The sequence below is a fragment of the Pyrus communis genome, chromosome 2, assembly GCF_963583255.1.
Source record: "Pyrus communis chromosome 2, drPyrComm1.1, whole genome shotgun sequence".
Lineage (NCBI taxonomy): Eukaryota > Viridiplantae > Streptophyta > Magnoliopsida > Rosales > Rosaceae > Pyrus > Pyrus communis.
The window spans coordinates 35,218,193-35,243,778 of record NC_084804.1 but is presented as its reverse complement, the minus strand read 5'-3'; the positions used below and the strand labels follow the sequence as shown (position 1 = coordinate 35,243,778).

The 25,586-nt window shown below is 36.8% G+C and overlaps 1 protein-coding gene across 1 annotated transcript; it reads right to left on the bottom strand.

Moving 5' to 3' along the window:
• Nucleotides 1-2,145: 2,145 nt before the first annotated feature.
• Nucleotides 2,146-12,434, bottom strand: LOC137725985 (histidine--tRNA ligase, cytoplasmic-like). The gene is made up of 7 exons (XM_068464833.1): nt 10,872-12,434; nt 9,338-9,517; nt 8,576-8,833; nt 7,310-7,444; nt 6,091-6,372; nt 5,733-5,873; nt 2,146-2,625 (listed from the first exon to the last, which is right to left on the bottom strand). The coding sequence occupies exons 1-7, from the start codon at nt 12,216-12,218 to the stop codon at nt 2,323-2,325; spliced, it is 2,646 nt and encodes an 881-aa protein (XP_068320934.1). The 5' UTR covers nt 12,219-12,434; the 3' UTR covers nt 2,146-2,322.
• Nucleotides 12,435-25,586: the final 13,152 nt, after the last annotated feature.

Genomic DNA, 25,586 nt, shown 5'->3' with positions numbered 1-25,586 from the left:
AACTGCTGGAAACCCTTGAATTTGGGTGTTCTTGATTGGACTCTAAAATAGCTCCGACGCCTCAACCAATGCATGGGCTTTGTTCCAGGCCTCAAGGGGGAGTCGAAGGGTGGTGGTTATTGAACGGTTTAGCTTTAGGATTTGGAGGAATTGCCACCACGATCTCTGTCGCACCCACCGTGCGGATTTCACCATTTCAAGACTAAATTTCATCAAATTTGGGGTGGAATGGGTAGAGGGGAGGTCGAAGAAGGAGTTGGCAGCGAGAGCAGGGGAATTTTTTTTTTTTTGTTGGGGCGGTGGGGTGGTTTCGTACGAGAGAGAAAATGGGAAGCAGCTAGGGAATTTTGTATAGCACATTTGTACTATAATATTGATATTTAGAGTTAGTTATTTTTCACATGTTTTTACATCCTTATTATAAAACACTACCTTAGACCAACTCCAATGGTGGGCTAAAAGCCAAATTACCCCCCAAAATTTCCCCCCAAACGCACTCCAACCCAAGGGGAAATTTTGAGCTAAATGCTAAATGCTAAACCAATGCCAAATTCCCCCCGAAATTTAGCCCAAAAATCGGGGTGAACTCTTCCCAATATTTATCGGAATTTAAATTTTTTTAAATTAAAATGTTCATAAAATTAATTTACGATAGTCTACATATTTATTTTAAAAAAATTTAATTTAACAAAAAAAATAGCCTAAATTCATTCTTTAATAATCCCGGACTAAAATTTTAGGGTAGAATGGTTGGAGTAGAAAAGTTATTTTTGGGCTAAAAGCTAAATTTTTCGGGCTAAAAAATTTGACTTTTAGCCCAACCATTGGAGATGGTCTTAACAGTGTATTCGTATTTTTAAATTACTGTCGGAAAGAAAAGGATGCTAAACCAACAACTTCATTCATGTGACCTTGACAACGTATTCGTTTATACAAGTTGCTATCGAAATAAACCGGATATGGATCCCAACTTCACTCACATGTGATGTACTTTTTCTCCACGTTGAACCAACTTCACTCACATGTGATGTACTTTTTCTCCACGTACTTTTTCTCCACGTTGAACCAACTTCACTCACATGTGATGTACTTTTTCTCCACGTTGTTGAAATAGAATACCACCGATTTTACGGTCATCTTCTCTAAACCCATTTTGAAACCGGAGCCTCCTACCGACAATGTTTACAAATTGAATTCAATGTTGATGGATTTATTTACAAAATGAGCTTGCTAGGTTTTCTATAAAGAAAGAATATACTAATTATCTTACGCACACTCTGCTCGACTTATACAATTTTTAGTTTATGTTTTCAAATTATAATCGTCAACAAACGTATGGCGTGTGATTGAGGGACGGTAGAGTCCATTTCTCGCATTTGAAGAGTTTTTCTATATATATATATATATATATATTGTCAATAGTTAAAAGTGGGATTATGAAGGGAAAGGGGGCTGGTGGCCTCGAAATTGGGTGAAGAGAGCTACAAAGAGTGCTTCATTTCTACTATGGCTCTAGCCCCCTTGTTTTTTCATATTTACTTGAGAGCTTTTCGTTTGAATTTTTATTTAGGTACTAGTAAGTTAAACTATATTGTTAGTTAAAATGACCAAATGGACCCAGCGGTGTATCACAAGGCCATATAAATCATTAAGAGCATTTCCAAATGAAATGTCAAGTACGTCAACTTGGAGTAAATGACTATGTTTTTTTTTCCAAAAGAAATGTCATAATTGACGTGGCAAATAAGTCTATCAGTCCTTTTTTTACAGCAAATAAAGATGGAGCCGAAACAAAGACAAGAAAATTGGTGATAATCTTTTCTTGTCGATAAATAGGATTAGCATATAAATCAAAAGGGAATGGCAATCTTCTTGTTTTTCTTTTGACGGTAGCTTCTTTTCGCCCATTTCCTTTGGGGTGTAAGTTGAAGCGTCATGACATCTCCTCAGTCCCACCCTTACACTGCCTGCCAGTGCCAATCGTAAAGTGATATGTCGGGGACTCTGGACCAACAAAGGCCACCATCTGCGACTGCGACTGCGATGCATCACTCTCCACAACAAAATCTCAAGTGATCGAGGGAGAATAAAGCAATTTCAACATTACTTTCCCTACTTGTTTTCTAATACAACACAAAGTCTTAACTCAACCCCACATTTTATTTATTAAGTTCAAATCACCAACTTACATTACAATCCAAGCATCTTAACAGATACACTTTGTAAAGCATACCCACAAACCGGTGTCACCACCAAAAACATATTAAGTTTCAAAAGTTAGGGTAATCTGGTTTCATATCTTTGCTGCCTTAACTGATTAAATTATGACGAACTCAACCGTTTTTGAACTTCTTCCACAATTGTATCTCTAGAAATTGTGATTTCCTCGCCAGCCTCCATGTTTTTCAATCTCACAACATTATCATTCCGCTCCCGTTCACCCTCAATTATCATCCAAGGGATCCTAGATTCCTTTGCTCGATCAAAGTGTTTCGTCACTCTTTTATTCACCGAGTACTCTGCTTTCACTTTTACGTCCCACAACTCCGTTGATAGCTCTGCTGCTCGTCCTAAATCATCCCCCAATATACTCACTAGGACTTCAGTCTTCGTTGCTCGTGTTCTCTGTATCACAATATCAATAAAACATGAAACAGATCAATGCCTCATACAAGGCTGCAAAACCTATAATGCCATGTGGCTTTCCAAATTATTAACCAAAACATGTATCTACAGTATCCGCCTTAAATCCACCATGTCGCTAGCCAAAAATTCATGTACTTACACGAACTAATATATATATATATATATATATATATCTACAGTATCAGCCTTAAATCCACCATGTCGCTAGCCAAAAAGTCATGTACTTACACGAACTAATATATAAAACAAGAAGCCAAAAAGGAACAAAATAAGTCTTCAATGCGCTATTATATCTATTGTGACATTGGACCAACCAATCCAGAGTGTAGGACAATCAAAATCACAAGTCACCGAAACACAGCATAGATACCTGGTAAATGACAGATGTCATACCTATTTGCTGCTTTTTAACACCCAATCCATCTCCCAAATAGCAGTCCCTTGCTCTAAACTCAAACAATTTTCAAAGAAAAACAGTAGGGACGCTGAACAAACGGAAAGATGGCTCTAGAATGACTAAAAGGTAACACCAAGATAACGAGTTTTAATTTCCTTGGAGCATCAATACAAGGATATTGATTTGAGTTTCTTTCCTCTAAGACCATCTCCAACAATGGCTTATAACCTAAAATTCCCCTTTTTTTTCCCCCCAAAACCCACTCCAACCCATGTGCTAAATAAAACCTAAAACCCAAAACTTAAAAGAAGGCCAAATACCAGCCCGTTTTTAGGCCAAAAGTCATTATGGGCCCTATCTGTTGTGAGTGAAACACGGGCTGTGAAGCCCACTTTCCCTTCCGTCACTTGCCCACGCGCCGCACGCGCCATCACTTCTGCTCCAGCCGACAGCCCCACGTGGGCTGTTCCCTCAGCAATCAGTCCGAAAGGTAGCCTAACGGCTACTTTTTATATCTAACGGTGCAATTAACTGGGCCGTTGGTTAATCCAACGGTCCAGGTTCAAATTTTTTTTTTTTTTTTTTAGTTTTATATTTATGTATTTATTGAATCCAACGGCTTAGATCAAATATAATTAAATATAACGGTAAAAAAAAAGATCTAACGGTCCAAATTTAAATCCAACGGCTAGAATAATTTTAAAAAATTATTTAACTTCAAATTCAACCAAAAACTCTATAAATACCTATGTATTTGTTCAAACATCCACACAAAACTCACTTTTCTCCTACAATTCTTCTAATTTTTCTTTATACCATTTATTCTCATTTCTAGAATTTTCAAAATGGCAAAAGAGCATGTTAGAGGTCGTAATTGGACCTTTGACGAGGATATTGCTTTATGTTTGGCATGGATTTCGATTAGTGAAGATGGTGCCGTCGGCACCAATCAAAATAGAAAGGTTTTATGGGGTAAAATCGTTGATAAGTTCCATGAAAACTCCAACGCCGGTCGAAGGGAAGTTGGTGGTGTTTATGATCGGTGGAAGATTATCAACAAAGCATGCACTTTGTGGAAAGGAAGTTTGGAGAGAGCCATGGTTGACATGCCTAGTGGAAGGGGCGCCTCAGAAATTGTGAGTTTATTTGTTGATATTTTAGTTGTCATGTACATAATAGTATTTTGCAACTAATTGTTTTTATGTATTTGTTGCATAGGGTGACAAAGCAATGGCAATTTACAAGACAAGAACTACACCAAAAAATCAAGCTTTTAAGTTGCATCATGCTTGGAACATCCTCAAGGATTGTACGAGGTGGGGAACCGATGCGAACCAATAATGTGGAAGATTATTTCATAATGAAGCCCCACCCCCAAATGATGTCAATGAAGGTGTGAATTTTGCCGACAATGAAGGTGTCGAACAAATGACCCCAACTTCTTCTTTTGCAAGGCCCCCGGGTAGAGATAAGCAAAAGGAAGCAAAGAGAAAAGGGAAGTCCCAAGATCCGACACGTGCACAATTTGCTAGCGAAATGACAATAATGAACGAAATCCAGTGCCGTCGGCAAGAAGAATCGGCCCAAATGCTTTTGGCCATGAAGGAACAAGGGGATAGGGAGCAAGAAAGGTACGAAACTAATTTGATAATGGAGGACCTCGACAAATACACTCCAGAGAGGAAGAGATACTTACGTGGTAAGCAAAAGGAAATTTTACGAAGGAATGCCACAAGGAGTATATTTCAAGATGATGATTCATCTCAAGACTATCACCCAAGTCCATTACCAAGTCAAGATGGTGAATATCATTATTAAGTTTATGTAGTCTATGAGTTTTCAATTGTATTAAGTTTATGTAGTTTATTAATTGTTTTTTTTATTTTTTAAGTTTATGTGGTTTATTAATTGTCTTTTTTATTTTTTAAGTTTATGTGGTTTATTAAATGTCGTTGGTATTAAGTTTATGTGGTTTATCTTGATTTTCATGTATTGATTTAGTGATTTTTCAAAATTTATCGGAATTTAAATATTTTTAGGTTAAAATGTTCATAAAATTAATTTAGGATAGTCAACATAAATTTTTTTTTTTTTTAAAGTTAATTTTAAAAAAAAAATAGCCTTAATTCATTCTTTGATAATCTGGGGCTAAAATTTTAAGCCATAAGGGTTGGAGTAGAAAAGCTGTTTCTGGGCTAAAACCTAAATTTTCTGGGCTAAATATTTTTAGGTTTTAGGTCACCATTGGAAATGGTCTAACCTCTTGATTTTATTTCAGCTTCAGTTTCTTTCTCGAAAAGTAAAAAAAGAATAAGGGTGGGTTTGAATCGGAATGAAGAATTTATTCTCGATTATGTAGCCATGTGTGCATGTACACAATACTCCGGTTGAATTCATTGACGGAAGTTTATATTTGGATCAACTAACCAAAATTCAGGAACCAAAATGACAAATATACAGTTTAGGGACTAAACTAAGATATGAATCAGCAGTCAGAAGGCAGTGTAACTTAACCTAAGAAACGTATAACCTAATGAATTTATAGTTCCATTATGTTCTATTAATTACCCAGTTGGGGAACAGGATTTGAAGTGCTGTCACTGCCAATCAGATTATAACCCCACAATAATATTCACCCAAAATATAAGACTATTAATTGATATATACCCAGAAGCATGTGAAACATCACCTGATTCTGGTCTTTGTTAAGCTGCTCCATTATGTTAAATACTCGTTCAATTCCAAGGCTGACACCAACAGCTGGAACCTGCTTTGTACCAAACATTCCTATAAGGTTGTCGTAGCGTCCACCAGCAGCAATTGAACCAACCTGATAACAAGTTAATATAGGTTGAAACACATAAGTTAAGCTGAGGAAGTAAAGGGAATACGCCATTTATTATTACTTTCACTGTTCATCTGAATTGAAATTTTTAAATAATGTCACAGAAAGATTATACAAGGCACATGAGACATGTTATACAAACAACAATAGGACACAAAATGAATACAAAAAAAAATTCACAACAGCATTTACATAATTTTACCTGGGCACCCCCCCTAAAAACAGCTTCAAATATTACTCCCGTATAATAATCGAGACCCCTTGCAAGACTTAAGTCAAAAACCACTTTTCCTATGCACTTTGATTTTTGCAAAGCATTAAATAAGATCTCCAGGTCATTCAACGCATCTATAGATGCACTGCTTTCCAAGAACTTGCTGCCCTCCTGTTTAAGCTTACTTAACAATTCCAAAGGATGACCATGCTCTTTTACAAAAGCACCAATTTTGTCAGCTGTCTCAACACTTAAGCCCTTCTCCTCCACCTAGAAAAATTCATATATGGCAGACATAAAATTAGTTCGGATAAGAGAAAATAAGTCAACCATATGAAAAATGGCATCAACCAAGACAAACAATAAAGGATAGAAATGAAAATGCATGCCCGCCAATTATGGAGAAAAGCACAACAAATTGATAAACCAATTACATGCTTATAGACGAGAAATAAACAAGAACTGAAATGCATTGGTTCTCATGGTATGAAATTTCAAACCAGTAGATATGTCTTTCTTAGAAATTGTTATGATCACAGATTACTTTAAGAAATACAGTTTATTCATTATTTGGATATACGAATGCTTTTACCATTCAGTTATTTGGAACTCAAAACATACTTTTTAAATCAATACCATCTAGTGTTTGAAAGTCAACTATAAGTTATCAATAAAACTTTTGGGTTGGTAGGTACAGGACCAAAAGCTTTACCTCATGGTGTGAGACTTCAGCCCTCCATCAGGCAATGATACAAATACAGATACTTAACCAGGAAAATTGCCCAACTAGACAGCATTCCTTGTCAAGAAGCAGACACATGACAACTATTATCGTGTTTAATGCAAAACAAAGTTTTCCTATTACTTGGGTCCAGCTCGTAAAATCAATCTTATGTATCATTGTTCTGTTAGGTTATGTATGAGAAACATCCTCCAGTTATATATAGGATTCCTCCCAACTACTAGGGGTCAGCTTGCGAAGTACTTCATAAGACAATATTATGCAGTAACTAATGTTCTGTTAAGTAGTGAATCACCAACTAACAAAAAGCAAAGAGACTGAGACAAATGTAACTCAGCAAGGACATCAGACACAAAATGTAACTCAAACAAGCACATGCAGAGCATAGAAATAAGCAAACCCAAGATATAACAATGTAACTCAGGCATACACATGGGAAATCAGTTGCAATTTTTTTGTCTTTACCATTTCCCCTTTTATCTGCTCAAAAGGCTGCTTGTCTAACTTGTCAATACTTGAACAAATAGTTCTGAATTTTTCAGGAGGCACTCCACAGATTTCCAACATTCCATCCAACAACTTTCGGTGATTCAATTTAATCTGTATAATAAACAGTGACAAACACATGTAATTAAAGTTAAGCCAGAAAAATGAGGCATACCAAATAATTGCTCACATTATGATGCAGATGCTACTAAACAAATAAACGTCCATTTTGTGACTTTTGTCAAGAAATCAACATACATGTTCCACAATTTTATTTATTAAAGAAAAAAGGAACTAGAAAATATTGTAGTTGAGCTCCTGCCAACTAATTTAAGAACGGCAGATAAGATCAGTATAAACACAAATTTTATTGCAATGGACTAATATCTTTGATTTTCATAATTCATGAAAGTAAATAACTATAACTCCATTACAATTAAAATCTATGATTTTTCACAAATACAAATTAGACAACTCAATTATACACACATAAGAGTGATCTACAATTAGGATGTAAAATGCAAGCAAATACGCAGTCAAAATTGAGAGACTTTAAGATAAATAATATAACATTTAATCAATTAATCTAAATCATATTCATACCCGCCAGAAGAAAAACAACACTTTATTATGAAAATATGCAGCGAATGAGATCTTGCAATAATTTTTTTTTTCTACTGACCAACATAAATTGCAAAAGAACCCATTGGAAGTTCTAAATATTAGCAGTCTAGAAAGCACTTCATAGACAGTTAAATGACATTTAGGAAACATGTTACATAGGCTTCTTTATAGAGGTCGAAATCCATGTTACATAGGCTTCTTCATAGAGGTCGAAATACATCTTTCCATAATTGCTTTACAACAAGATTGAAGGGTTTATGAAAGAATAGAATGAGTCCTATTTCTGTATGCATACAAACATGGAATCATTACAGTAAGACGGACACTTTGCTTTGACTTTTTCTATTGTTAATTTGTTACCACATTGATTGCATTTATTAAGTTTTTTCTTTACCATGAACCAATATCCTTCGCCCTCGAAAGCATTTCTGGTAATTTTAAATGATTGAAATTGGGAGCCAGATCTCATATGTCATAACAATATTCAAAAGAAGTCTCATGCATAACTACATCTCAAAATTGATACATGTGAGGATCTGTGGTGCTAAAATCATGCCTTTCTTCAATTTAACAAAACTTTGTATGCAATGACACAAACAGAGGGTAAAAATGAAAACTTACCTCATAATCTCCAATATTCAGCTCATCAAGAAGTTCTGTCAAAATCTTAATAACCTCAAAATCTGGACCCATTTTTTCAAATTGGCCAGCAATATCAAAGTCGCATTGGTAAAATTCACGATATCGTCCTTTGGATGGATTGTCTCTTCTATAAACCTTTGCTATTTGGTACCTTTTGAAAGATGTGATACCATTCATAGCTACATATCTAGCAAATGGAACAGTAAGATCATATCGCAGTGATAAAAGCTCTCCTCCCTGCCGACATGACAAACACAACCCCCATTAGATATGAGTGATTATTTTAGTTTAATTGTCAAACTATAACAACATTGCACCTTAGCTGCTAGAAACCTAAAAGAAGTATTTATGAAGAAGAAATTACAAGGTCTTTCTCGGCAATTATTGGCAATTCCCCATATGGTACATGAAAAATACGTAGTGGTCGCAAGATATAGGAGATTATTTCATGTTTAAAAATACAACAATACCCGCCAGAAGGTTTAAAAAGCATAAACAAAATTATAAGCAAGATGCAACCAACAAAAGGTCATCCCTATAGCCAAATTCTTGGGAAAACCACACAAGATAATTTTAGAAGTAGCTCCCAGGCTCATGCACAGAAAACCTAAAAGGCCTTTTGAGGTACTATTTCATAGCCAAATTAAGAAACACTTCATGAAACTTGCAAAAAAGAAATTAACTATGAAAAATAAGAACAAAACTCCACTTAAATTGACGACAGTTGGAACTGAGAAATACCTGGTCAGCAAGATCATAAATCAATTTTGAATCTTCCCCATATTTTCCCATGAGGGTTTCTCTCAATTCAAAAACTGGAGTGTCAAGGGCCATCGCACCGTGCCTCTCAAAGACCTCTTCAATAATCGAAAATGCTGTCTTTCTTACTACCATTTGTTCTTTCGCGAAGTCACGAGTACCCTAGGATTTCCAATAATATATACAAGGTCAGAATGCTAGTAAGTCCACTCAGCATAAACCCAAAAAGAAATAAATCATAAAATCAGTTGAAACAAAAGACCACAATCTGCAAAGGCAACTGACAGCAACCTAAGTATGGTTTCTTGAAAATATACAATCACACAATTGTAATAAGTTTCCAATTCTTTCCAAATGGTCACTATTACAGATTCAAACATCTATCCGTATCGAACTACAAAGTTAAAGTATGTACATTATGTTCTAAAAAAAAAAAAATCCCTTCCTTTCAAAAGACAATAAAGTAAGAGGTAGATAGTAATAAGTTAATAACCACACGTGGTTATCCTGAAAACACGAAGAGTTTCCCAAAGAAAAAGGTAAAAAAAATTAGATAAGAAAGAATGATATTAATTTTCTTCTCCTACAAATCAATGAAATAATGTGGATTAGCGAAAATACTCCGAGACAGATAGGATGTCATTAATGATCCACTGTAATCAAATATTGACATATACCATAGCAGCATCAGATATATGTTTACATCAATTACACAGATATATAGGGACTTGTTAGATATCCCTCTTGAGTTTTCAATTGTCAAAAAATGATGGACAAGTTCGATAGGATCACTGATTCTAGCTTTCTCTACACAAAAAGCGAGATGTATCAAGTAAGAGAGCTAAGGAGCAGGACAAAAGTATAGGTTAGGTGCGTCAATGTAAATATCAAATAGATGAGTGTACACTGGTGTGAAAAATATTTCGCACTGAGTTACTGACTGACAATTGGAAAAGCATTAATTGTAACTTATGTAAGTATCAACATAATTCCACTCCAGATTGCTTTCGTGCTGAACAAAGCACATGTTTCCATTCGAAACTTGAGTGTTAAACTAAATTCTTTTAAGAGATATATCCTAGTCCGGACCATTTGGAAATAAAAGAAAGAAATAATTCTTGACAGGTTTCTAATAACAATGATTCTATACTAAATTTCAAAACCAATAACTATCCACTACATAAACTTCAAGGTATCAGAACATGTGTAAAGGGTTAAAATGATTTTTAACTTTTAAAAGTTTATGTTGATGTCAAAAAACTCACTCTAAGAGTGTTTTTAAAGATGACTGCTAAAACAACTTCACAATTAGGGGGTGCAAGTACCAATCTTTTTCATTATCCACATCTACCGCACAAGCAGAAACATGTTGAATAAAAGGTTATCTAAAGCCACCAATCAAGTAACAAACAAAATTCAACCAATTAACAACTGTATAATCCTTCTTAATTATCATCTTGAATCATATCTGATCAACTATACTTTACATTAAATGACATGAGTACTGGAATCTTACCTTTGGAAGCTTTGGGAGTCTTCTACTCTCATTGCTTTCCACTATCTCCTTCACCTTGTTCAACAAACTATCAAATTCCAGGTCCTTGGGGTCCAAAAACGATGAAAGCTCGTCCGCCCAAATTACCAACAACCCCAAACTATCAACAGCATTTCCTCCCTTGCCCTGCAACCTATCTTTAATCAACTGTACTACAACACTAGTCCCCTTACCCAAAACCACCTTCTTCTTCTTCTCACTCTTCTTCTCTACTCTCACATTCCCTCCTCCATTCACTTCACTACCTTCACTCTTCTTCACATTCAACTCAGCTCCCTCGAGCACCACAAATGCCGTTATTGCCTCCCAAGTCACAATCTTCCACACAATTCCCATTAACAGATTCACTTCGTGAGCAAAATTATCATAATTCACTTCCGCGTCAGATCCCAAATGGGAAACCAACTTGAACCCACTAATCAAGCTTTCACCACTTGGGCATTTTTTCTCAAACAATGCCACCAAACTCGACCTCAAATCTTCACTCCCCACCGCATCCACAATCATCTTCGCACGGGACAAACTAAGGTCACCCAAGTGATGAAGCGCCGACGCCAGTGACAACAATGTGGTCACCACTGTCCTAGGAGTAACTACTTTCCCGCCAGAATTCAGCTCCGTTCGAGTCTTGGAGTGCAAAGATTTCACCTGCTCTCTCAAACTCGCGTGAATTTGTGGGATTTCCGATACCGCTTCAATTTCAAGCTTACCCACTAATTTAGACCCATTGAGCAGCACCTTCAAATCACTGGCCACAGCAATGACCTCCTTCGCTGCGTACCCATCCCCCAAATCCATCGAATTAAACGCCCTTACATCGGCCTTCAACGCCTCGCAAGACATCGCTGCCACCGCATCGGAAACAGTAGACAAAGCGGCGGACTGGTGGTCCAGAAGCGCACATATCCCGCACAAAGCTGAGGATAACTTGAATTCCTCCAACGCAAGAGCCTCCTCTTCGGTCAAAACGAGCGACCCGAGCTCCAAGTCTCGGGAATTGATGGCTTCGGCGAGTCGAACCGCAAGAACCGTACGGACGTTGGGGGAACCGGAGAGAGATAAAAGCTTGCAGAGGAGGACGACGAGGGAGGCTCTGGATTCTTCGACAGTTGGGAGGGAGGGGAGGAGAGAGACGAGATTGTGGGCGAGGGGCGATGAGGAGGAGGAGGAGGAGGAGGAGGAGTCGAGCCGATTGAGCGCCGACGAGTCGGTGCGCAGATGAGCAAGGCCCTTGGCGATGGAGCAGACGGAGGAGGAGGACAGAGACGAGCCCTTGCCTCCTACTGTTATCATTGGCAGCTCCGCCATTGTCGGAGCTCAGAGAGAGAGACTGTGTGAGAGGTTCTAGGGTTTTTCACTTGGAGTGCGGATGACAGGATTCGAGGACTGCTCAAGATTGTTAGAAAATTAATAAAAAGCTTGTGATTTTCTTATGGAAAATTGTAGGCCTATTTAAGAGGAGAGTTATAAAGAGATGTGCGGCAAGGAAAAGAGAGAATAAAGAGAATAGAGAGAAAAAACAGGTGTGATTTCTCATCGCGATTGCTTCTTCGTTTATGGTGGTGGTAATGTAAAAGGCCAATTCAAAATTTTCGTGAACTAAAAATATTTTTTGTTTATTATTTTAATGGAAATGTCTTATTTACCCAAGTGTTTTTCGATATGAAAAATTTTGTGAGGAATTTCTTATTAATTCTCTCTAAAAACTTTAAATAAACAGGCGAATCTATCATTTAAAAAACTACTACAAATTTACAAATCTGCTAATTACCCTCTAAACTATTTTTTCAGTTGATTTATCCCCTTTAATTAGTACAAATTATTTAAATATCTCCCCATTGTTAAATTTAAGAGAATTGTCCAAATTCAGTTAAATATTGTCGTGTGGGAGGCATGAGACGCATTTAACTGCAAAATATTTAGTAGTCTTTTACTGGTTAAGAGAGTAAATCAACAAAAAAAAAAAAGTTTGGAGTTAATGGGCCTTGTAATAGTTTGAGAGTATTTGGCAATTTACCCCCAAGTTTTTTTTTTTATTATTCGTTTATCATATATTTTAGACTTTAAGTAATCAAGACGTTTAAGGTGCGTTTGTTGCAATGGATTATCTCAGACTAAATTAGTTTCAGGGACTAAGCTAGATTAATTTAGTGAAGTATTTGGTACAGCTGTAAACACGAAAAATTCCTGAAACAAGAAACAAGAATACGTGTACAAAATATATTTTTTGTGTTAATGATTTTGGGGTTACAATCTCTTTGTAATTTGATCCTCTGATTCTATCTTCGTAGGGTGAAGGTTTGTGGATGAGCTGTTGATCCAAAGGGCCGTCGGGGCTTGATCTAGGGATGAACAGTTGATGAACGGATCTTCGAGGGCTTTTGGGCTTGATCTTGAAGACTGGATGTATGGATTTCTTCAAGGGCTTTTGGGCTTGATCTTGAAGGTTGATGGATGAGCGGATCTTCAAGGGCTTTTGGGCTTAATCTTGAAGAACGATTGGATGTGTGGATTTGTTGAGGTTGTTGATCCAAAAGGCCGTTGGGGCTTGATCTTAGGATGAACGGATGATGAACACTTTCTTCAAGGGGCCGTCGGGGCTTGATCTTGAGTCGGTGGAAGTTCTTCAAGGGCCGTTGGGGCTTGACCTTTGAAGGAGGATTTGACGAAGAACGAAGAGTGTTTTCTTGATCCTTCGGGATTTGCTTGAGAGCTTTAGAGTTTCGAGGCTTCAAGGTTTTGGTGTGATGTAAATTCCTTTCCTTCTTTTTTTCTTCGAAATGAATGCCTTGGCCTCCTATTTATAGAATTCCAAAACTTGATTTTTGGATTTAAATAATCAGATGAAATAAATCATTTCTGCCAGATATTGACACGTGTCCTATTTGATGACCTTTCCAATTTATTTCGATTTTTCATTGAGTCACACGCTACATGTAAAATTTATGTGACACGTAAGCGTTGAAATTTTAATTATTGGTTAACATTCATTTCACCGAAATTTCGATGTCTACAACAGCGTCGGATCAAAAAATAGAAAAATGAAAAAACTCAAATATTATATCATTCAATTCATATTTATTAATATTTATTATTAGTTTATCTCTTTTTTTTTTCTTTTTTTTTAAGAATCATCTCTCTCTCTAAACCTATCCCTCTTTTCTTCCGTCCACCCTCTCCTTCTTCCTTTCACCTCCTTTTCTCTGTTTCACCTTTTTTTTATTTTTTTTATTTTATGGAATCCTCTTCCTTTCACATCTTTTTCTTTGTTTCACCTTTTCTACGGAATCCTTTTTCCTCCACTCACTCTCCCTCAACTCTCCCTTTTTTCCTTGTGCAGAAGATTCGGTGGAGCTCTCCACACCACGCATCCTTTGATTTTCTCGAAAAATCTTGGGATTTTCTAAAAATTTTGCTTTTTTCTTTTCAAATTTTATGAGTTGGATTTTGAGATTTAAACGGTGGGTGGGGGTGGGTTTCAGATCTGGGCTAGGCAAGGGAGTACGAGTTACAGACAACAAGGCGTGCTATGAAATCTTGTCCTCGATTTTCACTATTTGTGATGACATTTAGTATTTTGTATTTCATAATTCCAACGCGTTTATATTTGCGGTGTATAATTTTTTTGATAAATAAAAGGACAAAATGCCCCTAATAGGCTAAACTGACTTCTTTAAGCTCTTACTTGATCCTTGTATGTTTTTCCACATTTATTTGCATATTTGGATAGTACGTATCGATACGAACTCGTGACCACAAGCGGAATAGAATTTGGAGCTATAATGAAGATTTTGCAAACTTGAAAGTCAAGGGCATTTTAGTAATTTTACCATTTTTTCGACACATGTTGTTTGTCTTTAGTGGCCTTCTTGTGTGTGCCCATAGGGCCCACTACTAAAAAATTTTGGAACATCTCTCTTTCTTTTCTCTTGACCTCACTCTCATATCTCTTTTGTTTTCCCTCCCGTTTTTCTTTTGTTTTCTCACCAAGAAGAACACCACACCACCTCTAAATCTTGACAAGTTAATCACTAAATCATCACCAAAACAAGCTCCTTCTCTTTACCAGCTCAAGGACGAGCTTTGGATTGTGATAAAATGACAACGAAATGAAGTTTCTAGAGCTTCAAAATAGATCGAGAGTTTACCGTAAGTTTCAAATCGTTTTCATCCATCTTTTGGACTTCAAACATGTATAAATCGATTCCTCTCATTGAGTGGACGAATCTCCATATATAGATCATCGAATTGGTTGAAAAATGAAAAAGTTATGAGCTTTAGAAAAGTTTCCAAAAATCCGGCGAGCTTACCCAGATTCTATTGGGTTTTCGGTTGCTCGGGTCAGCTCTGGCTCGGCTAGGTTAGCGTTCACCAATGACAGTTGACTTTTTTTTAAAGATTTTGGCCCAGGAACCCTCTCAAGGTATTTCAACGCTTTGATTCCAAATCAACGCTCCGTTTGTTCAAAATTGTTCATTTAAATACATTTATGATAGGCCACCACTTAAATTTGCGATTGGCAAAGATTCGACCATATGTTGTTCTAGAACCATAATAAGAGCCTTAAGAAGTTACAGATCATAAATTCGGTAATCGAATTTTCCGGTTCGAGTTACGTAGGGTTGTTTACCTTATCGTTGACCTTTGACCAACAATTGATTTTTGTGTCCTAAGGGGCGTATAAAACCTAGAAGTATGTGATTATTAAACTCCTAGGTGATATGAATGATCGATGTGATTGCTAGTATGAAAAGATAAGCTTAGAACCATGTTGGAATTATTCTATATGTATATGTGATTAGATATTCGTCTAGCTTGTGGAATTGATCATGTGTATGCTAACAGTTAAATTGCATGTTGAATTGATGCATGACGTGTGATGATGTGACTGCATCATGTAGCAGTGATATATCCATAATGAAGGACTATACGTATATGCCTATGGTTCTGCTTGATATATCCATAATGAAAGACTATACGTATTTAGGGGTGATCGTGTTTGATATATCCATGATTGGTGTTCACTGGCTACTTAAGTTTGTATGGATTGATAAATCCTTGACGGGCGACCGTCTTAAGTTGGAATCCGTTGAGTGGTCTAGAATCCTAGCTCGGGGTTGATTATGTTGAGATAGTGTGAAACCCTAGTTTAGGGTGAATAGAAATTGCTCATGGTAAACATTTATGTTGGTAAATTAGGGACTCTAACATTGCTTGGGATCCAGGTAGCAAAATAAGGTGATTAACTTTATTAAATTTTGTGAATTAATGCTTGATGTGGTTGATTGATTAACATAGTTATATTATGCATCTTTGAGTCATTAAACTCATTAAGTTGATGTAATAGAGGAATAATGTTGGAAAACAGCGTGATGTATTAAGATGGCGAAATGACATCCTAATCGTGAAATAATTGCTTTACGTAGTCTGGAAGTTAAATCAAGTTTCATTGAGTGATTATGGAATTCTATGCTTTTCTGCTAGAACATATTATGATAAATATAGGAGTCTAATGAGCTGCGAACTATGAATGGCTTGATCTCGTCTTAGGGTACATAGGTAGTGAATCCGTGCTCTCACCAAACACGGATTAGTACGCTTAGCTAAGCTAATCTAATCCAATGAATCTTAATGAGGGAAAAAAAACACGCCCTTAGTCTATAGTCCAATAATATTCATTACTCTCTTTCACTTGTAAGTGAGCTTTTAGGTTCCACCTTCAATGAAAATGAGCTCAGACCATATTATTATAGTTGGTGTATTGTGACTCAAGTCCTACATCCATTTGAGTAGATATATTGTAGTCTTAATACTAGAAAATAACTTATTTAATGAGTAATAACAAGATATATATATATATATATATATATATTTAATTTATTTTCTGAAAAACGAGTTATAGAGTCGTGCTCTCGTAAGTCCTCATTTGAGGACCTATGATGACCAAATGCATATTAACTACAAGATTATATTAGTTTATATATGAATGCTTAAAATATCTGAGAAGCAAAACAATAAACTAAGTTTTCGAATAGTTCATGGATTTTAAGTTGGTTTTGCTTTATTAAGTTGCCAAATATTTTAAGCCTTTGGATATAAACTAATATAATTTTGTGGTTAATATGCATTTCTCAAAATGAGGACCTTATGAGAGCAGGACTACTTAATAGTAGGTTCCATTGGTGTTTCTCTTCACTTGAAAATCAGAAATTTTATGTTCGAATCTCGCAAATAACGAGTACGCAACCAATTTATTCCTCTTCCTTCTTCGTGTATGTTGATACACAAAATCGGCGAGGACTTTGGTACAACAGAAAGTGTCAAGTTTGTGACCTTCACTAGATTGCTCTGGTCATTAGTGTGGATAAGTATGTAAATGAATCGAGATAGGGAAGCAAACAACACAAGATGTACGTGGTTTACCCAGATTGGCTACGTCCACGGAGTAGAGAAGTTCTCATTAGTTGTGAAGGGTTTACGCAAATACATAGGTTCAAGCTCTCTTTTAGTGAGTTCTAGTGAATAGTTTAGTACAAATGACATTCGGGATTATTGTGGGAGAATGATCCCCTTTTATAGAAGAGAGTTTCTAGCTTTGTTGTGACATTGACACATGTCGTGTTGTGATTGGTCTCTGATATCGACACGTGTTGCGCTGTGATTGGTCTCTGATATCGACACATGTCGCATTGTGATTGGCCTCCTGGTTGGAGGAAAAGTCTTGTGGGTCCTTGACGGTATACTGTTAATCGGTGCTTAGTAGTTTCGGGATTGGTCAAGTATGGTACAAACAATGCTCCCCTAAGTTCTCGAGTGAGGGAAACTCCTCGTTTAGGGACTTGCAAGATCCAAGCCATTGAGTAATCACGAAACTTCCAAGTACCAAGGTCTAGTGGTATATGGTAGAAGTCCCCCAAGTCTCCGGTCGAGGGAGTTGACGAGGGAGGCGTCTTGCTAGTAGGCAATTTTCCAAACAAAACTTCATCATTTTCCTTTCTAAGTGGTTGCCCAAACCTCCTCCTTCATATATATTTGGTATGAAAGTTGTTAGGCCTAAAGAAGGGGAGGCCTAGGCTCATTTCTTTATTTCTTTCTTTTTTTTTTTTTTCTTTTTTTTTTTTTTTTTTTTTTGAATTTTTGAAATTTTTTTTTTTTAATGGGTGAAGCTTTGATGTTGAAGTTTTGTAGGTGAAGTTTTTGTGTTGAAGCTTTATAGTTTAAGCTTTTGTATTGAAGCTTTGTAGGTGAAGCTTTCGTGTTGAAGCTTTGTAGGTGAAGCTTTGGTGTTGAAGCTTTGTAGGTGAAGTTTTTGTGTTGAAGCTTTTGTATTGAAGCTTTGTAGGTGAAGCTTTTGTGTTAAAGCTTTGTAGGTGAAACTTTTGTGTTGAAGCTTTGTAGGTGAAGCCTTTGTGTTGAAGCTTTGTAGGTGAAGCCTTTGTAAGTGAAGCTTTGTAGGTGAAACTCTTGTGTTGAAACTTTGTAGGTGAAGCTTTTGTGTTGAAGCTTTGTAGGTGAAACTTTTGTGTTGAAGCTTTGTAGGTGAAGCTTTTGTGTTAGTCACCATAAATTGGTTTTACTTCACACTATCTTGATACAGAGTGTGTGAGGCTTTTGACATTTGTTGAAGCTTTTGTTGGCACTATAAGTTGGTTTTGCTTCATACTATCTTGATCAAGAGTGTGTGAGGCTTTTGACATTTGTTGTTGCCCTTCACTTGTTGAGTAATTCGATAGTGTTAATGTAGCAAACGATGAGCAGATAACACAAATATAGTGATTCGATAGTTTTAATCCACATAATATCATTCATAGCTGTAAATATAATTATGGCATCAATAATAATACTCATACATGTGCATCCTATAGGACGTAGCATAACTTCATAATTTCTATCAATGTGCTAAATCTTATAAGCGTCACACTATCCTACGTGTATTGTAGAAAATTCTTTATGAAATGTATAAATGGAAACTAACGATTATATATATATATATATATATGCTATATAAAAGAAAATACCCACTCACAATTACTTGCGAGGACACAACTGTTCGGGTGTGAAAAGCCGAAGTCTCCAATAATAGCGCACTTAAGCGTAATATTAGGACCCATTAGTAAAACTCCACTAAAATAATAAAATTTGGGAAAACGCAGTGCGAATTTGGAATCAAGGCGTCGAAATACGCTAAGGAGGGTCTTCGGTAAATTTTATAAAAAGTCAATGAGAAGGTCAACGGTTAACTCTAAAAAATCAACCAAGACGCTTTGGTGGTCAACTACGTTAAAACTTTGGAATTTCATTAAATGGATGTTAAAAACGGACTTGGGACGTCGAAATTAGCCTATGAGGGTTTCCGAGAAAATTCTGAAAAATCAACCCAAGGAATATTCCAGAGAATATTATTAGAATATTCTGAGCCTAATTCAGAAATGGGTTGGTCTGGGACAAAGACCCAAAGGCTTGGCTTAAGGTTTTGGGCCAGGTTTGGACTTAGGCCCATGGGTCCAGATTAGCCCTTTTTTTTTTTTTTTCCCTTCTTATTCTGGGAAGCTCCGACTAACAAAACCTTTACTAACCCTACCCATATTTTATACGAAAATGAAGATCAGGGAACAAGGATTCGAATAATACCATTAGTTTCCTCGGCACCAGCCTCATTTGGTTGGAAAACGGCTCGAAAGCCGCTAGGTTCTCACCGGAGAAACAGAGTTTGAGTTCTAAGGTGTTTCCTGCACCAAAACATCACCAACACGCACATTTAACCTACAAATTTGACTTAGGATGGTGGGATGAGAAAGATTGAGGGTGTTCCGTGACTTACCTCATCGGAAATGACGAAAAATCAAAGGAGCAACGGTGCGAACTAGGTTCGCGTTTGTAGTTCAATGCCTAAGCATTCAAGTCCACGACCAAGAGACGAGGTGAGGCCTTGGGTTCGTGGCAACGACGCTTCTTGGAGAGGATGGTGGTCGTGATCCGGCGAGTTTCACGGAGAGAGAGAGAGAGTTAGAGTGAGAAAAAAATAAGGAGAGGAAATAAAGCTGAGAGGGTTAGAAGGAAGGGTGAGGTGGCATTCATCCATTGGGAGAGTGAGGTAAGAGAGATTTGAATATTGAGAGACAGTGTCCTGAGAGATAAGGAGGCACGAGATGAGTTTTGTTGTGGGTGTGGGCTCCACGACCAGAAAAACTAATAAAATAATAAAAAGATCCAATTAGAAAATAATAACTTAGTAATATAAAATAGTATAAGATAATTAGAATAGTAATTTCTTCAAAAATAACTTTCGAATTTGTAGTTCCATAAAAGGTTAATCGTAACGCTGATTTCTATTCTGATTACGCATACGCATTCGTACCATCGAGTACTTTAAGAATACGTTAAAATAGTAGCTTGTACACATCACGAAAAGACAGTCAACAAAAGTCAAACATCGTCACCTTTAAGGGCATTTTCATAAAATTAGTCTTTTAAATTTTATAAAATCGTGAAATTAAGGACGGGTTGTCACAGTACATGCATACATGTATACTATGAATATCGTACATTAAAGTTGTAATGTATGTGAAATTTAACAAATCACAAAGCGTAGTTGCGAGACTAGGATTTTATGAAAATGGGAGCGTGACAAAGAAATTCTCAAATATTGTTCACATACGCTTTATACCATACAAATATCTAATATAGATATATATTTTTTTTTTATCTCAAATTTAGTTTTTTATATATCTTAGATATTCTGATACTTCTTATCCAATGTTTAATGTTGAAAGAGGTTATGGTTTTGAATCTCAGTCTAATTGATCAAAACAAAGTTGTTGGTGCTCCATAGTCTTCTTTTGAAGCCAAATATAAACTAAACATGTACGTTTACTTTATGGTAGTTACTAGTCAAATACTGTAACTGTTCTAAATATCTCCACCTAGGCCCTGCCTAGGCGCTAGGCGATTGGCCACCGCCCCAATTAATGCCTAGGTGTTTGAAAATTAAGTGGGTCGATGACATATTTCACTTCACCATTTGTGATATCTCAGGTAAATTTTGGAAAATGATGCCAAAAGTATTCATCCTTGAAACATACCATACTACTTCCTTTCACTACGCCACGTGCTAAAAGGTCTTCACAGCTTTCTCGATACTCAGTTTACTCTAGCAGCGAGGAATTAACTCGTACTTCAATTTTTCTGCCTACTTGTAGAAGTGATAAAAAAGGTGACTAGTTGAAGGGATTCTGTTTGCCTAGATAGGTGATAAGGTAGAAACAACTATGAGTTTACTATCCTAATACAAAACTTGCTCCTCAGTTTCCATGATTTAGTTTCTTCGGCTTAAGTAGTCATTGTTAATCAGTCTATCAATCGCACCGCTAATTAATGCATATACGATATTTTGATATTGTTCGCTACCCTGAAACTGTGAACCAACGTTCTGGCATAGAGGTATCACTCCCATATACTAGCATGTGTCCGATATCAAAAATCATACCGCCTGGGTATTGGTTGACAGTTCCCAGATATTGAACAATATCATCAATTTGTAGCACCACTGTAGACATATTACATGTTAGAACCCACTCAGGTAAATAGTTTAAGACGATTGGTAAGGAACTGATCCTGTGAGTTGGTTCCAGTTGTTTCTAGGGGGAAGGTACTTACTACTTCAGGGATTTCTACTGACTGTAGTTATAACAACTCGTACACTTGCCTATGCTTGTCGAAAGGATGATTACCTCACCAAAGAAATTCGAAAACTAGTATTGGTTGGGATGTCCTAAGGCCAGAAAAAGAATTTGCTAATAATTTACTTTAGAACAAACTTAAAACAGGAGTTGATCTTCCTCCTGAAGATCCAAAATAATCACTAGTGCAATTGAAAAAATTAGCACTATCGGGGACCAAAGGTGGCTGTCCCCCGATATTCTTCCGTCAAGTGCTAACCCTTTAGCACCACCTTGTCACTAGAGACATTTCTGGAAATTTTGACGAAAATACAACTTCGTAGGAATTTTGATATAAGGTATACTAACGGATACTGCTAAGAGATCAAAACTATTCTTAGCTTCCATTCTCGAAAGGGTTGGTAGAAATGACTAGATGGTAGTAAAATTGGGGTGTAATTCCCCCATGATGCACAACTGTCGATATAGTAGCCCTGCTTCAAGGCCATCAACTTATCTCAAATCTACATCTTTCCTTGGCGGGGAAAATCTTCACTTACAATTTAAAGGGTTCGTCAAAATGATCTTCAAAAAGGTCGATAAGTCGACTAAGTCACTCAAGACTTTGAAAAACTAATACATTTTTCATGTTCAACGAGGTGGCGAGATTCAAAAATTAGGCTCAAGAACCTAGAATGCTTACTTCACACGTGGGATGGATGCAATACAGCTCAACTTATGCTCTGATACCAAACTGAAACACCCCGACCTGGGATGTCCATTAGGACTCCAAATCGAGCTGTGTTGGCCGATACTTGGAAGGTGACGAAGCCATAAAGTGTATTGATGTGGATGATGTGAATAAATTTAAACCTAAAAGTTCCTAAGTACAAGAGTGCGCGGTGAGCGGGTATGAACCTATTTCACATGTGATGACAGAGCATAAGTACAGTACAGTAAAATAGGGTGAGAATTATACCATCAATGGTAATTATCTACCCAAGATTTGCCAATAATCCTCGTCGATACAAAAACTCTGCTACTAGAACCTATAGGGGCGAAAAATAAGGGTGAGTGTGCATAAAAATAAAGTTTTAATAAAACCTTTTGAAAGTGTTATAACCCCTCGCTATAAAACCCATATAGTTTCCAGAAAATAATATTACTACATAGGTATGAAAACCAATGCACAAGAGCAACGAAAATTGAAGTATATCATGTCATAATCTCTCAGCAACAATAAATGTAAGCCAGGTGTTAAACCACTATAAAATAGTATGCCAGTCAGAGTCACCTAATGTGACCTGTACGACTAGACCTGTAACTCATCAACATATGTCTGCACACGAGTCGGAGTCACCTAATGTGACCTGTATGACAGGCTGGGTGTAAATAAGTACGCTCAAGTGCTATGATCACGTGAAAGCTGTGCGATAGATCACTAGTCACCTATGAGTGGGAACCACCTATTGTGGTCTGTATGACAGGCTAGCACCAAAACTTGGATCCAAGGTGAGCGTGTGGTGCGGGAGATGAACAATCACGTGAATAATGTGCCCTGGCCTCAAGCCGGAGCATTAACACCGGTGTGCAGCATAATTAGCTCTAAATGCATAAATTCATAGCAATATGCAATGCAACAAGGCCAATCACATGCTAACTCACATGAAGCTTACCTGAGCCTCCGTAGCATCAAATAGTATAATTCACATTTTATACTAATTCAACAATATAGTAATAAGTGGTATAGACATGGCATAGAAGGCATAAATTCATTTAAAAACGTTTTTTGAAAATCGTAAAGCTTATATATATATATATAACAAATGCCTACTCACCTGAGGTCTGCTATACAACTCCTTAGCACGAATATCGACGCATCATGAACAATCATTGCCTAGAACAAATATTCAATCATGACTCAGAGTTCTTATTAATAGAACACGTAACTTACATAAAATACATCCCTAAGGATGTTCTAAAATGATTTAAGACCCATTGACCAAAAGTCAGCCGTCGGTCAAAGATTGACAATAGGGTCCACAAACCTACATAACTCAATCCAGAAGATCTGCATCACAGATTACCAATCCGTAACTTCAAAGATCCACATTATGCTTCTAAAACATCACACTAAAGTTTCATTACGATCCAACGGTTAGATCTCCGCCAATTGTAAGTGCAAGTGACGATTAACGTTTTATTTTATGAACTTACAAATCCAATTCGGGAAGATCCATACATTAGATTCCTGATCCGTAAGTTCCTATGATCCTCATATATTACGTACTATAATGTAGTAAAGTTTGGTGATGATCCAACGGTCAGATCGTCGATTGCTATAATAATCAAGTGGCGGTTCCTATCAAAACTATGCTCAAATGATGAGAATTCATCAATCTAACTTCACCTATGGAATTGGGGTATCAAACTTAGCTTATAAAGGTCAGGAGATGCCTCGGCCCACGCGTCATTGTACACGGCGGTTGGCCGCCCCAACTCGTCGGAAAAATCAACTATTTCTAAAAATTTTCAAACTTCACAGAAATGAAGATCTCAATGAGTAGAGTAAGTTTTATACTTGTGGCTAAGTCCAATTTGGCCGGGAAATGCCCCAAATTATCCTCGAACCGTCGGAAACCCCATAAAGGGTGTTTCTTTATTCGTCCTCAAATCGACTCCAACGCTCCAACCAATGATTGTGAATTGTTTTTGAGCTTAAGGGAAGTTGTTTGATGGTGAGGATCAATGGAATTGCATTCAGAAATGGCAAATCGTCGCTTAGGAACTCACGAGATTGCCGTTGGAGTCGACGGCTTCGAACTCCATGAAATAAGGCTCATTTCCTTCGATTTTGGGGTGAAACATGAAGGAGGAAGGTCGTGGAGTTGGTTCTAGGTGGTTAGATGGCATGATTTGCTAGAAAACCCGCTGAAGAAGACAAGAAAATTGAGTCGGGTCGGCGGTAGGAACCAGGTCAAGGGTGATCCAGTGCTCCTCCACTATCTCATTTCCCCTATTTTCTTCTCTCCCCCATTGGTCACTCTCTTCATTATCTTCTTTCTGATTAGGCATCTCGCCCCTCCTTTCTTCCCTTTATATTTCATTTCCACCGCCCATCTTTTCTTCCCTTTAATCTGGGCCACACACATGGCTTTCCAGATTATGCTCCAAAAATCTGGAGCATTACAGAAAATATTTAAATGACTATTTTGTCCTTATTTTTACTCACCCATAACTTCTTCGTTATAGCTCCAAATCACGTTCCGTTTACGCTCACACGCTCATATCGACGAGTACTATCCGAATAAGCCAAGAAAATAGATTTTACGTGACATGACAAGACGGTCAACAAAAGTCAACGTCTTTGCCTCGAAGGCATTTCCGTAAATTCACATTTAAAAATTATAAAAACTGTAATTTTTGGGGACGGGTCGTTACAGTCTGGACATGATGAGGTGCCTGCCTAGACCACCTAGGCACCTGCCTAAGTTGCGACTCACTTAGACAGAAAACATATAACTTTCATTTTGCATTTTTATTCTTTCAATAAATTGTAAGAGAATTGTTGAATACTTAAATGAACACACATTATATGTTTGTTCCCCATATTTTCATTATGTTCCAATACTTCATAATATATATGTTATTCTTTTTTGTAGTTTATGATGAAATTATATATATATTAAGTATAAACAGACACTTATTTACACGAAATATAATAGTTTTACTTAAATCTGCCTGGTCCGCCTAGGCGCTAGGCCCCAACCGTCACCCGACTAGCGCCTAATGTCTTTTAGATACATATTTATGGTTAGTTTGGTAATGATGTGCTTGTTTAAAATATTGATTATGTTGTGTTATAAGATAAAGTTGTTAAGTGTGTGATAATTTTTTTGTAAAAGTTCTTTAAAAAAAATAAAAAGTTAAGTATTTGAATGTTTGGTAATCTTTTTTAAAAGACTAAAAATGATATGATGTTAAGTATAATATAATAATATAAAGGCAAATATTGTAG

What these genes read in the sequence shown, in the direction of transcription:
- LOC137725985 (XM_068464833.1), bottom strand. Translation starts at nt 12,218, where the DNA reads ATGGCGGAGCTGCCAATGATAACAGTAGGAGGCAAGGGCTCGTCTCTG. An exon ending in AGCAGATAAAAGGGGAAATG is followed by an intron (nt 6,373 to 7,309) that starts GTAAAGACAAAA and finishes GAATTTTTCTAG; the next exon opens with GTGGAGGAGAAGGGCTTAAG. An exon ending in TTAACAAAGACCAGAATCAG is followed by an intron (nt 2,626 to 5,732) that starts GTGATGTTTCAC and finishes ATTGTGATACAG; the next exon opens with AGAACACGAGCAACGAAGAC.